The 16,338-nt window shown below is 49.3% G+C and overlaps 1 protein-coding gene across 3 annotated transcripts in view; it reads left to right on the forward strand.

Annotated features, from left to right (window-relative positions):
* The window catches only part of LOC141126634 (protein sel-1 homolog 3-like), a 173,811-nt gene that overhangs the window by 107,355 nt on the left and 50,118 nt on the right, over window positions 1-16,338 (forward strand). For 2 of the 3 annotated variants that reach the window (XM_073612556.1, XM_073612557.1), the window contains exons 13-14: window positions 6,796-6,915; window positions 7,113-7,253. In XM_073612556.1, coding sequence (XP_073468657.1) covers window positions 6,796-6,915; window positions 7,113-7,253 — 261 coding nt within the window. The remainder of the gene's footprint in view (window positions 1-6,795; window positions 6,916-7,112; window positions 7,254-16,338) is intronic. The other variant, XM_073612558.1, reaches the window with a different exon arrangement.

Below are 16,338 nucleotides of genomic sequence, written 5' to 3' on the forward strand. Positions count from 1 at the left end.
GGTCTGCAATGCTGGGGGGGTCTGCACTAGGGGGGTGCCTGTACAAAGGGGGGTGTCTGTACTGAGGGGTGTTTGCAGTGAGGGGGAGTCTGTAATGCTGGGGGGTGTCTGTACTGAGGGGGGTGGTCTGCACTGGGGGGGTCTATACTGCTGGGGGGTCCTGCACTGAAGGGGGTGTCTGCACTGAGGGGGTGCCTGTAATGCTGGGGGGTCTGCACTAGGGAGTGTCTGTACTAAGGGGGTGTCTGCACTGCTGGGGTGTGTCTGTACTGAGGGGTGTCTGTACTGCTGGGGGGTCTGCACTGAGGTAGGAGGTGTCTGTACAGTATACTGCATATTTTGTTGTTTGAAATTAATATAAGCTGTTGCCTGGGTACTGTGCTACATGGGTGTAGTAATCTGTTGTTCAATGGCATTAGTTCATTTTTTTTGGGGGGGGGCCTGTTTGCAGGGGGGGGCCCATACAACATTTTGCTATGGGGCCCTGTGATTTCTAGTTACGCCCCTGGGAGGAGGAGGGGCAAAAGAAGGAAAAAAAGGGGTACAGTTACCTTAAATCCTAAAGTTTTGCCTTTGGAAAATAAGGTCCTTTCAGATGATGAGGATGAATGGGACTCATTGAGTTCTGTATCCTCTATGGATGATGAGTGCCAGGGTGCAATGAAGCGCGCTGGTTCTCCAGGTAGAGGGAGTAGTCAGGCTAAGAAACGGCTGCCTCAACTACCCTAATGGCAGTTCCCACTCCGTTAAAAGTGGCATCCATTAATGTTGCCAGCTTAGCAGGGGCGTTGCTAGGTGGCAAAAAGACCAGGGGCTTCAGCCCGAAGTCCAAGGCCGGAAACGGGGGGGGGGGGGTGGGGGGGGATACACGTGACGCAGGCCTTTTTTTTTTTTGGCTGGACCTTGACCTACCTGACCTACATACACTGCCCTACCTACACTGATGGTAGTGACCTACCTACACTGACCTACATACACTGACCTACTTACACTGATGGTAGTGACCTACCTACACTGACCTACCTACACTGACCTACCTACACTGATGGTAGTGACCTACCTACACTGACCTACATACACTGACCTACTTACACTAATGGTAGTGACCTACCTACACTGACCTACCTACACTGACCTACCTACACTGACGGTAGTGACCTACCTACACTGACCTACTTACACTAATGGTAGTGACCTACCTACACTGACCTACCTACACTGACCTACCTACACTGACCTACCTAAAAATTCCTAAGCTGACTGGGAATGTTTTACCACAGCCATAATATGAGCCAGTCCCTTGTGGTTCTTCCTGCAAGCACGCATTGCTAGAATCCACCTCAGATACTACTTCCACCATGATCAGCCAATGCCATAACAAAATGGAAGCAGCCCATCGCTGCACAAAGCTGCCTCACACCTGATGAATAGAAACAGTGCTGCTGCCTCAAACATTCCAAGTATTAATTCATATAAAAAATAACAGCCGTACACTGGCATACACTGACCTACCTACACTGATATTTCCATACACTGTGTCTGACCTACCTCAGCTGTGGTGTGTGGTGTCACAGCACAGCAGCCAGGCAGTCAGAGGAGGAGGAGGACCCGAGGAGGAGAGGAGAGCGGGCCGCCCGAGCGCAGAGCGGGGATGTGGCGCGGCGGCCGCATTGTAATTCCCGCCTTCTGGAGCCTGCAGCGCCTATGATGGACGTCACACGTCCCGCAGTCCCATCATTGGACCAGGGGGACGTTCATCATAGGCATTGCAGGCTCCAGAAGGCGGGACCTACTATGACACTCGGCCAAACTCGGCGGCGCTCGGGATCAGATCGCTCCCGGCGCTCGCCACTCGGGGCTTTCAATTGCGAGCTGCATGCCTGAGGCTCGGGGCTTTTTGGGGGCACATTCGGGGCTTCAGCCACGTCTAGCGACCCCCTCCCGACGCCCCTGCAGCTTAGGATCAGTAAGTGCTCGTCATATGGCCTTATCTTTGCTCAGCGAGTTTGATGCTGACATTTTGTTTTTGCAAGAGACCCATCTGAGTAGTCTGGCCGATATACATCTGGCAAAGAAGGAGTGGAGACGTGGGCCCTCATTTTGGTCTCTTGCGGTCGTGCCTTACAGCGGAGTAGCAGTCCTTTTTTCTGGTATGGTAACGTGCCGGCGGGTAATTGAGGTAGAGATAGGGAGATGCATGGTCTTAGACGTCTCTGTGAAGGGGCAGGACTTGCGCCTGATTAACATCTATGGTCCCCAGAAGAAGTGGGACAGGAAATGCCTCTTTACAAAGATTAAGCCTTTTCTTTTTACGGCCCAGCAGGTTATCTTTGGAGGTGATTTCAACACCATTACTAGGTCTAAAGACAGGAGAGGTTTCAGAGATAAGCTGGGCTATGACAGCCTTTTTCTTAATGCGATAGTTAGGGAAGCAGGTCTGGTAGATGTGCACATTAAGCGCTGCCCAGACAGCACGGGGTTCACTTTTCAGCGAGGTAGTAGTCAGAGTAGGATAGATAGGTTTTTTAAAGGGAGACTCAGTTTTTTTGGCACCTGTGTGTCGGGCAGTGGAGTTTTCTGATCACTGTATTCTATCTGTGACTCTGAATGCCCCAGACATGCCACCTAGGGGGAGGGGTATCTGGAGATTGAATTCGGCCCTCCTGGAAGACGAGAGAGTAAGACAATCCTTTGAGGATTTTTTTCAAGCACAGGTAACGATCCTAGACTTTTGCAACAGCAAGTCAGAATGGTGGGAGCTTGTTAAAGAGCGGACTGTTGGGCTTTTCAAGGCCATAGGAAGAAAGAAGCAGCAAGATAAGTATATCACCTACCAGCGTTTGCGGAGGAAACTTGACCGCCTTGTTTCGAATGGAGGAGATTCTGGGGCGATCTCTGAGGTGAAGCTCCTCCTTAGGAGACATCAATATGACCGGCACGCCTCTTTGGTTCAGGAGAGGGATTACGGGAAATACCATTCGCCTGACCCTTACCAGAACTGTAAACAGAGCGTAGCAGTTAAGACGGTCAATGGCCTGAGGGACAGTACGGGCTCTCTGACGAAGTCTAGGTCAGGGATCCTGGAGGTTGTCAGGTCATACTATGCCGATCTCCTGGGAGGAAGGAACTTTGATCGGACAAGGATGTTGGGTTTTTTGGACTCTACACCAGGACTGGAAAGTAATGTTCCTTTGATGAATTTGATAGATGAAATCACTGCAGATGAGGTAATCCAGGCTATTGATAAACTAGCCATCAAGAAAACTCCAGGGCCAGATGGTTTGACAGCCGAGTTCTATAAATGTTTTAAAACGATCCTGGCTCCCTACCTTGCAGAGGTTTTTAATGACTGTTTGAATGAGGGTTCTCTCCCTCCCTCCATGAGGCAATCTGCAGTGATCCTTCTGTCAAAGGGTAAAGATCCTTCGATGATTGGGTATTGGCGCCCCATTAGCCTTCTTAATGTCGATAGAAAGATACTGGCAAAGATTTTCTTCTGGCGATTATCACCAGTTGCAGGCAGTTTGTTATCCCGCCACCAGCACTGTTCGGTCCAAGGTAGAAGCACTTTCTCAGCGGTGTTAGCTGTCCGGGAGGCCTTGGAGCGTTGTAGGGCTGCTGGTTGGGGTAAATTTTTGCTGACATTGGATCAGGCTAAGGCCTTTGATCGGGTTAATCATGAGTACTTGTGGCTCCTTCTTGACAAATATGGCCTGGAGGAGGGTTTCATTGATTGGCTCAAGATTTTGTAGAAAGGGGCTGAAAGCTTTCCTCTGGTTAATGGCTGGGTCGGGCAGCCCTTTGCGGTAGGCTCGGGTGTGCGTCAGGGGTGTTCATTGAGTCCTCTGCTATATGTGTTTGCAATCGACCCCTTCATTAGAAGGCTAGAGAGTGGACCATTGTGTGGGGTACCTTTGGGCATCGCTGGTGAGCCTCCTTTGAAGGTTGTGGCCTATGCTGATGATGTTTCTGTTTTTATCTCTGGGACTGCGGAGGCGCAGGAGGTGGTCTCAGTGATAGGGCAGTATGCAGAGGCATCAGGTTCAAAGGTCAACCAGGACAAGTGTGAAGCTTTCTGGATGGGTGTGGAAGGTGAGAGCTTTGTTCTCCCGGATGACTTCCCGGAGCCCCAACAAAAAATTTGAGTTCTAGGCATTGAATTCGGCCCAGGTGACTATGGTCATGCAAATTGGGTGAACAGGCTGGAGAATGCCGATGCCAAGGTGGCAAGCTGGAAAGGTTGGCAGCTTTCCTTGAGGGAAAAGGTTGATCTGATCAAGACTTACCTGATTCCGATTTTTCTGTATGTCAGTTTTGTTTGCGTTTTGCCAGTTTCTCTCTATACCAGGATCTATAGTTGTTTCTTCCAGCTGTTATGGGGGAACAGAATAAACCTTGTCAAAAGGAATGTGACTTACCTTCCTAGGCGGGAGGGTGGTCTAGGGATGGTCAACCCTGTAGTCTTTTTCTCTCTGATGTTTGTGAAGTACAATCTTGGTAACATGTTGGCAGAGAGAACGCCTGGGTGGGTTGGTATTTTCCAGTCCTGGTTTAGGCCCTTTCTGCGAGACTGGGAAAATGGTGGGCCAGTGAAAAGCCTGAGGGTCAAGCATGAACAGCTCCCGGCTTATGTTGCCCGTGTTTGAAAATGCTTCGGCAGTGGCAAGTAACAGCAGGGGAAGTCAAGTCTCTTCCAAGGAAACTTCTTGAGAAGCGGATCATGAGCTCTGCTTTTTGCGAGCCACTGGCCTAGAGGGATTGCCCAAGCCTTTTTTTGGGGGTGGGTTTGCGATTGATTAATTCGGAGAGAATCCCAATGAAGTTTAGGGATCAGGCTTGGCTTGCCTTTCATGGAAAACTATATGTGAAGGGCAACTTGAAGTTTCTTTCCATGAGTGATCGGAGCTGCCCAAAAGTGGAGGAGTGGTGGAGTCCATGGATCACTTTCTACTTCAATGCCCTTTTAATATAGAGGTGTACAAGAGGGTTGGGGGGGCTCTGAGTATACCCTTCCTCCCCCATATGAGCTATGCAGAGTGGGTGTATGGGGCATTCCAGACTCGTCGGGATTATGATTTGGAAACACTTTTTTTAGTTAGTCTAGTAGTCCGTTATTTCACGTGGAGTGCACGGTGTCAGGTATCCTTACGGAGTAAAATCCTCCCTGTCGAAGTAGTGGTGCAGGACATTCTGGGTGAGGTTGGGAAGATTCGGGGTCTTGAGAAAGGCAGGTGGCAGCAGGAGGCCTGGATAAGGGCGAGGAGGAATATCAGGACTCTGTAGCTGCTCCCTGTTGATCTCGGGGTGTGCGGCTTTTCTTTGTATTCTTGATTCACTCCCCTAGATTTTCAAGATGAAATATATTTTTGATAAAAGGCTCCATGCATGGTGACGGTGATGTTCCTTAGTCTGGCTCTCCCGTAGGGATTGTGTTGTGCACAATTTGGTTTGTACCATTTATTATATTCTTGTTTTGTGGAATCATTTTCAATTATTTTGTAAATATGTTTTATTTATTTATTATGGTTTTATTGTATATAAGTTGTTGTTTGTAAGATTTTCAATAAACAAAATTAACCCCTCATAATGGGCACAGCGGGTGTACAGACCCGGGAACTCAGCACAGGGATGGTGGGAGCCCCTCATAATGGGCACAGCGGGTGTACAGACCCGGGAAATCGACACAGGGATGGTGGGAACCCCTCATAATGGGCACAGCGGGTGTACAGACCCGGGAACTCAGCACAGGGATGGTGAGAACCCCTCATAATGGGCACAGCGGGTGTACAGACCCGGGAACTCAGCACAGAGATGGTGGGAACCTCTCATAATGGGCACAGCGGGTGTACAGACCCGGGAACTCAGCACAGGGATGGTGAGAACCCCTCATAATGGGCACAGCGGGTGTACAGACCCGGGAACTCAGCACAGGGATGGTGGGAATCCCTCATAATGGGCACAGCGGGTGTACAGACCCGGGAACTCAGCACAGGGATGGTGAGAATCCCTCATAATGGGCACAGCGGGTGTACAGACCCGGGAACTCAGCACAGGGATGGTGGGAACCCCTCATAATGGGCACAGCGGGTGTACAGACCCGGGAACTCAGCACAGGGATGGTGAGAACCCCTCATAATGGGCACAGCGGGTGTACAGACCCGGGAACTCAGCACAGGGATGGTGAGAACCCCTCATAATGGGCACAGCGGGTGTACAGACCCGGGAACTCAGCACAGGGATGGTGGGAACCCCTTATAATGGGCACGGCGGGTGTACAGACCCGGGAACTCAGCACAGGGATGGTGAGAACCCCTCATAATGGGCACGGCGGGTGTACAGACCCGGGAACTCAGCACAGGGATGGTGGGAACCCCTCATAATGGGCACGGCGGGTGTACAGACCCTGGAACTCAGCACAGGGGTGGTGAGAACCCCTCATAATGGGCACAGCGGGTGTACAGACCCGGGAACTCAGCACAGGGATGGTGGGAGCCCCTCATAATGGGCACAGCGGGTGTACAGACCCGGGAACTCAGCACAGGGATGGTGAGAACCCCTCATAATAGGCACAGCGGGTGTACAGACCCAGGAACTCAGCACAGGGATGGTGAGAACCCCTCATAATGGGCACAGCGGGTGTACAGACCCGGGAACTCAGCACAGGGATGGTGAGAACCCCTCATAATGGGCACAGCGGGTGTACAGACCCGGGAACTCAGCAGTTTGTGTGGAGGAAGGAAGAGATCTGGCTTTGTACACTATAGAAATGGCTGATTGTTGTGTATTTTGCTCCAGGCCTTTGTAGAACACATCCGTCTGACCGATGAGAGTGTCCTGAAGCAGCAGACCAAGGAGAACGATGACCTGTTCATGTGGCTGAGATTCCAAGCCAAGCAAGGAGTATCCTCTGCCCAGGTAATAATCTGTATGTACGGACTCTGCACAGTACTGCTTCTCTTGTCCTGTATGTCGGGTGTAATTCTCGGTATCTGTACATGGTCATGTAGGAAGTTGTATGATTGATGGTGACGGTTCTCTCCTGAATACACCTGTAGGATGTTTACACAGCGGCAGTAGCGCAGTACAATCATTATTCGATCTTTCATCTCCAGCATGCTGTCAGCCGGATGCTCTTCTGGGGTCAGCAGGGGATCTCCTCCAATCTGGAGATTGCTGTAAAGTTCTATGAAAAGGGGGCGATGCAGCAGAAGGACCCCGTCATGATGTATGATTATGGCGTCATCTTATTACGGGTGAGTAGGACCTTCATTCCAGCCAATCAGAGATAGATAACGCTACAATGGGGGGTCTCACCATCCCTGCCGACACCAGATAGGTCAGAGCTATAGAAATGAATAATAATAATTAATAAAAAACATATTTACACAAAAATAAACAACAACTAAACAAAAACAAAACAACAAAAACAAGTGTGCTTACATTAGCAAGTAAAGAAAACCGTTTCCTGACAAGATAACATAGAAAGAAACATATTTTAATGATAACAAAAAAGAGACTACACACCCCGACCCTCAACTTATACACAATCTATGTCCCCTGGGGCAGGACCCGGGTCCCCAAACACTTTTTAGGACAATAACTTGTATATAAGCCTTTAAAATTCGCACTTTTGATTTTTCACGTTCGAGTCCCATTGACTTTAACGGGGTTTGCGTGTTCGTAGGAATTATTGGTCTGTTCGCATGTTCTGACTCGAACTGAACTGGGGGGTGTTCGGCTCATCCCTAGTGCTTACATCAGCAAGTAAAGAAAACCGTTTCCTGACAAGATAACATAGAAAGAAACATATTTTAATGACAACAAAAAAGAGACTACAAACCCTGAACCTCAACTTAACCACAATCCAGGCTAAGAAACCTTTTGAGATTTAATCACCATCAGGATGCGATTCCAACACCCCCCCATTAACCCCTCCCCCCACATCATTCACCCCGACTTCCACATCATTCACCCCAACTTCCACATCATTCACCTTACATTCTGCACCAGCCGCCCTCATTCCCTTCCCACCTCCCCCTCCACCATCATCCAATCCATCCCTCACTCCACCCGAACTTCTGCTGCGCCGAGGAGGAGGTATTGGCACCACCATACACTCTGGTCCAGCACCCTCCGCTGCCTTCACTACACTAGGAAAAACAATAGGTGCGGACACAGACTTGACAACCACACTTTCTGACACTGACTGGGGAACCAAAGACTGGGGGGACACTGACACCACAGACTGGGGGGACACTGACACCAGTCTGGTAGATCTGGTAGATCATAAGCTCAATAATAGCATGCAATGCCAAGCTGCGGTTCCCAAAGCGAGCAAAGTTCTTTCTTGTATTAAGAGAGGTATGGACTCCAGAGAGAGAGATATCATTTTGCCCCTGTTCAAATCATTAGTAAGACCTCATCTGGAATATGCAGTTCAGTTTTGGACACCAGTTCTCAAAAAGGATATCGGGGAACTGGAGAAAGTGCAGAGAAGGGCAACCAAACTGATAAGAGGCATGGGGGAGCTCAGCTATGAGGAAAGATTAGAGGAACTGAATTTGTTCACTCTTGAGAAGAGGAGAATAAGGGGGGATATGATCAACATGTTTAAATATATAAGGGGTCCATATAGTGAACTTGGTGTTGAGTTATTCACTTTACGGTCAACACAGAGGACAAGGGGGCACTCTTTACGACTGGAGGAAAAGAGATTTCATCTCCAAATACGGAAAGGTTTCTTCACAGTAAGAGCTGTGAAAATGTGGAATAGACTCCCTCCAGAGGTGGTTCTGGCCAGATCAGTAGATTGCTTTAAGAAAGGCCTGGATACTTTCCTAAATGTACATAATATAACTGGGTACTGACATTTATAGGTAAAGTTGATCCAGGGAAAATCCGATTGCCTCTCTGGGATCAGGAAGGAATTTTTCCCCTGCTGTAGCAAATTGGAGCATGCTCTGCTGGGGTTTTTTGCCTTCCTCTGGATCAACTGTGGGTATAGTATTGGGTATATTGGATTGTACGTTTTTTTTTTTTTTTTTTTTATGGTTGGACTGGATGGACTTGTGTTTTTTTTCAACCTGACTAACTATGTAACTATGTAACTATGTAACTGACACCACAGACTGGGGGGACACTGACACCACAGAGGGCCTCACAGACACAGGTTCTGACAGGACAGAGACACTAGGATCCCCTTGGTACAACCTCTGTCAACCCAGACTCTTCTCTATCCAGACAGAAGAATTCCTCCACTAACTCTGGCTTATTGTGCAAAGCCTCAGGGCACCGGCTATAAGGGTGACCAACCTTATCATATAGGTTACATTTAATGATGTTACAGTCCCTGGCCAGATGCCCCAGTTCCTGACTAGGGATGAGCCGAACACCCCCCGGTTCGGATCGCACCAGAACCTGCGAACGGACTGAAAGTTCGCACGAACGTTAGAACCCCATTGACGTCTATGGGACTCGAACGTTCGAAATCAAAAGTGCTCATTTTAAAGGCTAATTTGCATGGTATTGTCCTAAAAAGGGTTTGGGGACCCGGGTCCTACCCCAGGGGACATGTATCAATGCAAAAAAAACTTTTAAAAACGGCCGTTTTTTCGGGAGCAGTGATTTTAATGATGCTTAAAGTAAAAAAAAAAAAAAGTGAAATATTCCTTTAAATATCGTACCTGGGGGGTGTCTATAGTATGCCTGTAAAGTGATGCGTGTTTCCCGTGTTTAGAACAGTCCCTGCACCAAATGTCATTTTTAAAGGAAAAAATCTCATTTAAAACTGCTTGCGGGTTTAATGTAATGTCGGGTCCTGACTCCTGGCAATATGGATGAAAATCAGTGAGACAAATGGCATGGGTACCCCCCAGTCCATTACCAGGCCCTTTGGGTCTTGTATGGATATTAAGGGGAACCCCGCACCCAAATTAAAATAAGGAAAGGTGTGGGGCCACCAGGCCCTATATACTCTGAACAGCAGTATACAGGCTGTAGGTTTGTTGTTAAGTAGAATCTCTTTGTAATTTTGAACGGGTACATTTTTAACGTGTTTAGCTCCAGCCAAAAAATCTTTTTTAAGCTTTTTGGAAAACATAGGGAAGGGTTATCACCCCTGTGACATTTGTTTTGCTGTCTTTCCTCCTCTTCAGAAGATTTCACCTCACTTTTTGTCCCAATGGATTGGAAAGCATCAGTGGAAAGGAGAAATGTTTTTCCCATATTAACTCTTACAGGAGAGAATTTCCCTTCCTAGGGGTAGATTTATTCTCACTTCCTGTTCTCTCCTTCCGTTTGCAAGTAGGAGTCGTTTGTAAGTTAGTTGTTTGAAAGTAGGGTCCTGCCCTATATACTCAGCAGAAATTTGGGCCTTAGGTGTTGCTGTGGCCACAACACTGTAAGCCCTCACAGGGCTCTGCTGTGAAATATTAGATCAAGAATTGTAATTACATGCCCCTGTTGAACAGGAGCTGAAAAATTAGGCCTTAGGCACTGGTGCTGGTGCCACAACACTGCAACCCCTCACAGACACTCTAGTTGGAATGCAGGAACGAGCCCTGCTGCAAAGTATTACATCAAAAATCGTAATTACACGCCCCTGTTAAACAGGGGCTGAAAAATTGTGCCTTAGGCACTGGTGGTGGCGCCCAGAACCAAAAATGCTCTTACAAGCTATCAGCGTGATGATTGAGGAGGAAGAGGATAATTACTCAGGAATAGTCACTCAGCATCAGCATAGGCAGTCTTTGAAGGGATCTGAGATTTCAAAAAAAATTATTCGGTTACATCAGCATCAGGTGCTTGGTAGCTGGTGGTGATCCAAGACTCATTCATTTTTATGAAGGTCAGTCGATCGACCGAGTCAGTGGACAGACGCACCCTGTGATCGGTTACCACGCCTCCAGCAGCACTGAATGTGCGTTCCGAAAGAACGCTGGATGCAGGACAGGCCAGTAGCTCAATTGCATACTGTGCAAGCTCTGGCCAGTGATCCATCCTCAAGACCCAGTAACCCAGAGGATTTTCGGTGGGAAAGGTGTCCAAGTCTGATCTTGCCCCTAGGTATTCCTGCACCATGTAAAACAGACGCTGGCGATGGTTGCTGGAACCGATCATACCTTGGGGCTGCGGACCAAAAAATTGTCTGAACACATCGGTCAGATGGCCACCTTCTCCACCGCTCCTTCTTTGACTGACCGAAGCCTCAGCAACACGTTGTCCAGAAACAGGAGTTTGTAACCTCCCAGTCTCTGGGAACGCGTTGCACAGACCTTTCTGCAAGGCCTCCCGAAGATGTTTCATCCTCTGCTCCCTCTGCGATGGCAAGATAAGGTCCGCAACCTTACCCTTGTAACGTGGATCAAGGAGGGTTGCCAGCCAGTATTGGTCCTTCTCCTTGATACCATGAATACGAGGATCCTTACGCAGGCTTTGCAGGATCAGGGAGGCCATGCAGCGTAGGTTTGCTGAGGCATTCGGTCCGGAGTCCTCTGGGTCACTAAGGACGACATGGTCCGCAGCCACCTCCTCCCAGCCACGTACAAGTCCATGTGTTTCTTGGGACTGATCCCTTAAAGACTGCTGCTGATGCTGAGTGCCAGGCTCCACCTCCATACTGACACAATCTTCCTCCTCCTCCTCCTCCTCTTCCTCCTCGTCCTCTTCCTGTGTGATCGGCGGGCACGCAGGAACACTGTCTGGATAAAGGGGGCCTTGAGAGCTAAGGAAGTCCTCCTCTTCCTGCCTCTGTTCTGCCTCAAGTGCCCTGTCCATTATTCCACGCAGCGTGTGCTCCAACAGGTGGACAAGGGGGACAGTGTCACTGATGCATGCACTGTCACTGCTCACCATCCTCGTGGCCTCCTCAAATGGTGACAGGACAGTGCATGCATCCCTGATCATGGCCCACTGGCGTGGGGAAAAAAAACCAAGCTCCCCTGACCCTGTCCTGGTGCCATAGTCGCACAGGTACTCATTGATGGCCCTCTGCTGCGTGTGCAGCCGCTGCAGCATGGCCAACGTTGAGTTCCACCTGGTGGGCATGTCACAGATTAGGCGGTTCTTGGGCAGGTTAAACTCCTTTTGGAGGTCCGTCAGCCGAGCACTGGCATTATATGACCGGCGGAAATGCACACAGACTTTCCTGGCCTGCCTCAGGACATCCTGTAAGCCCGGGTACCTGCCCAAGAACCGCTGCACCACCAAGTTAAGGACGTGAGCCAAACAGGGCACATGGGTCATTTGTCCCTGTCAGAGGGCAGAGAGGAGGTTGGTGAATGAATGAATGAATGAATGATTTGTAAAGCGCTGCAATTGCGAACTGAATCGCCTCAAGGCGCTAACCATTGGTGCCATTGTCGCAAACCACCATTCCTGCCTTAAGTTGGCGTGGCGTCAACCACCTCTGAACCTGCCCCTGCAGAGCTGACAGAACCTCTGCCCCAGTGTGGCTCCTGTCCCCCAAGCACACCAGCTCAAGCACCGCATGGCATCTTTTGGCCTGCGTACTTGCGTAGCCCCTTGAACGACTACGGAGCACCGCTGGTTCCGAGGAAGAGGCCATGGAGGAAGAAGAAGAGGAGGGGGTGGAGGAGAGAGGTGTGTCACAATCATTAGCATTTTGGAGGCGTGGTGGCGGAACAACCTCCAACACTACTGCACCTTGTCCTGCATCCTTCCCAGCTGCCAGCAGAGTCACCCAATGCGCCGTGAAACTTAGGTAACGTCCCTGTCCATGCCTGCTGGACCATGAGTCAGCGGTAATATGCACCTTACCGCTGACTGCCCTGTCCAGCGAGGCATGGACATTGCCTTCCACATGCTGGTAGAGAGCCGGAATCGCCTTCCGTGAGAAAAAGTGGCATTTGGGTACCTGCCACTGAGGAACTGCACATTCCACAAACTCACGGAAGGGGGCAGAGTCTACCAACTGAAAAGGCAGCAGTTGAAGTGCTAGCAATTTTGCCAAGCTAGCATTCAACCGCTGGGCATGTGGATGGCTGGGAGCAAACTTCTTTCGGCGGTGCAGCAGCTGGGGCAGGGAAATTTGCCTGGTACAATCTGACGTCGGTGTACCAAAATCAGATTGCCCACAAGTACGTGGCTGTGACACACCTAATTCTACACCTTCATTCCTCTCAGTGCAGGTCTCAGAGAGGACTGAAGGTCTAGTGGGGTTGGAAATCTCAGCTGATGAGGAGCAAGCAGAGGTCCTCTTTGTTCTTTGGTGTGGGTCTTTTAGATACGCTTGCCAACGAACTGCATGGCAGGTCAACATATGTCTGGTCAAGCATGTGGTACCCAAGCGGGAGATGTTTTGGCCACGCGAGATACGCTTGAGACATATGTTGCAAATAGCAGCGGTGCGATCTGATGCACTCGTCTCAAAAAAGGCCCACACCAAAGAACTTTTTGAATAACGCGCAGAGACTGCAGCGCCCTGCACATGTGGAGCTTTGGGGTGTGATGCAGTCAATGTGCTGCCCTTAGGCTGGCCCCTGGAGGGCATCCTGCCTCGTTGGTGATGTGCCGCCTCCTCCTCCTCCTCCTCCTCTTCTCTCCTATCAGGCACCCACGTTGAGTCAGTGACCTCATCATCCCCTCCCTCCTCATCACTGGAGCAAACCTGGCAGTATGCTGCAGCAGGGGGAGCATGACTGCCAGATTGCTGTCCTTCTTGGGCACCCCCTCTGTCCGTGCTCGTGTTACTGCCTTCATCGAGCTCAGTATCATCATCAGAGCCTTCCAAACGCTGGGCATCCTCCTGGAGCATGTACCCAACACTGTGGTCAAACAGTTCGAGGGACTCCTCAGGAGGACATGGTGGGGCTAGGGAAGGAGTCACTGATGACATTGAGCCGAGGGAAGAGGCCGCTGCTTTGCCAGACAAAGTACCCTGGGCATGGGTGAGAGAGGATGAGGAGGATGAGGACGGCTTGGTCATCCACTCGACCAAGTCTTCCGCATGTTGCGGCTCAACATGGCCAGCTGCCGAAAAAAAGGCCAAGCGTGTCCCATGGCCACGTGCTGATGAGGATGCACCGTCTCCACGACCAGCACTAGACACAGAGCCTGCTTGCCCTCTCTTATTGGCTTGTGACTGTCTGCCTCTCCTTCTTGGCCTTCCAGACATACTAATGGCCTGTAGCTGCACTAAGCTGAGATATATATATATAGATATATATATATATATATATATGTACTGATACTGCAGCTAGCAAAATCAACTGCCTGCCTGTAGTATGAGAACACCACCAACCTTCTACAGGTAGCTTTAGCTGAACAATGTGAGGTGGACGCACCCCACTAACTTGTAGGTTTAGCAGAACACTGTGAGCAAGACGCACTGCACTAACTGTAAATAGTCTAGCTGCCTGACTGTGGTACTAATAGGATCAAAAGAACACCAGCAATTTTATTTAAAATACTGTAACAAGACAAGCCTGCCTGTCAGTAAGAAGATAACAGGAACGGATCTAGCTGAACACTGTGAGCAGGACGCACCCCACTAGCTTGTAGGTTTAGCTGAACACTGTGAGGTGGACGCACCCCACTAACTTGTAGGTTTTGCTGAACACTGTGAGCAGCACGCACCCCACTAACTTGTAGGTTTAGCAGAACACTGTGAGCAGGACGCACTGCACTAACTGTAAATAGTCTAGCTGCCTGACTGTGGTACTAATAGGATCAAAAGAACACCAGCAATTTTCTTCAGGTAGCTGTATTTACTGTAACAAGACAAGCCTGCCTGTCAGTAAGAAGATAACAGAAATGGATCTAGCTGAACACTGTGAGCAGGACGCACCCCACTAGCTTGTAGGTTTAGCAGAACACTGTGAGCAGGACGCACTGCACTAACTGTAAATAGTCTAGCTGCCTGACTGTGGTACTAATAGGATCAAAAGAACACCAGCAATTTTCTTCAGGTAGCTGTATTTACTGTAACAAGACAAGCCTGCCTGTCAGTAAGAAGATAACAGAAACGGATCTAGCTGAACACTGTGAGCAGGACGCACCACACTAGCTTGTAGGTTTAGCTGAACACTGTGAGGTGGACGCACCCCACTAACTTGTAGGTTTAGCTGAACACTGTGAGCAGGACGCACCCCACTTACTTGTAGGTTTAGCAGAACACTGTGGGCAGGACGCACTGCACTAACTGTAAATAGTCTAGCTGACTGACTGTGGCACTAATAGGATCAAAAGAACACCAGTAATTTTCTTCAAAATACTGTAACAAGACAAGCCTGCCTGTCAGTAGGAATATAACAGGAACGGATCTAGCTGAACACTGTGAGCAGGACGCACTGCACTAAATGTAAATAGTCTAGAAGATAACAGGAACGGATCTAGCTAAACTGAATACAGTGTATATATATATATATATATATATATATATATGCAACACCTGGGATGCATATATATACACAATACACTTTAAGTGCAACTAACTGACTGACTGTCCTGCCTAATCTATCTAACTCAAATGAAATGACACTGTCTCTCTCTCTCTCTAAGCACACCGGAACACACTGCACAGGGCCGCCGTGCAGGCAGCCTTATATAGTGTGGGGCGTGTACTAAATCCCCTGAGCCATAATTGGCCAAAGCCTCCTTGGCTTTGGCCAATTATGGCTCTCTGTTAAGGCGGCGCTGTGATTGGCCAAGCATGCGGGTCATAGTGCATGCTTGGCCAATCATCAGCAAGCAATGCACTGCGATGCCGCAGTGAATTATGGGCCGTGACGCGCCACACGAATTTGGCGCGAACGGCCCATATCGTTCGCAATTCGGCGAACGATCGAACAGCCGATGTTCGAGTCGAACATGGGTTCGACTCGAACACGAAGCTCATCCCTATTCCTGACACAGAGAACACTTCTGTTCTGGACATTTAGAGGAGAAATGTCCCTTGACTCCACATTTATGGCACAGCTTAGGTTGACCAGAGTAGAAGACGGTAATCCTATCTCTACCAATATAGGCAGAGGAGAGCAAATGCTGGACCACATTCCCACACATACTCAACCTCATTGACACCGACCATCCACCCGTCCAGATTCCTCTATCATCCACAATCTTTTTTAGGGGACACAACATTTTACCAAACCTCCTCAACCAGACCCATAAATCCTCGGGGGGTATAGACTCATTCCTTGTCAGGATAGTCACATTCAACCAAGCGCTGACGTGAGACAACTTTGGGGACAAGCCCCTTCCAGTCCAGCTGGCCCCTATACACATACTCAAACCGCTCGCAACCAGCGATTCTGGACGCACAAATGAAAAATCATATTCATAGGAACCAGCTGGACTGATAAGAGCATAAATATCCTC

The sequence above is a fragment of the Aquarana catesbeiana genome, linkage group LG02 (assembly GCF_042186555.1).
Source record: "Aquarana catesbeiana isolate 2022-GZ linkage group LG02, ASM4218655v1, whole genome shotgun sequence".
Classification (NCBI taxonomy): Eukaryota; Metazoa; Chordata; class Amphibia; order Anura; family Ranidae; genus Aquarana; species Aquarana catesbeiana.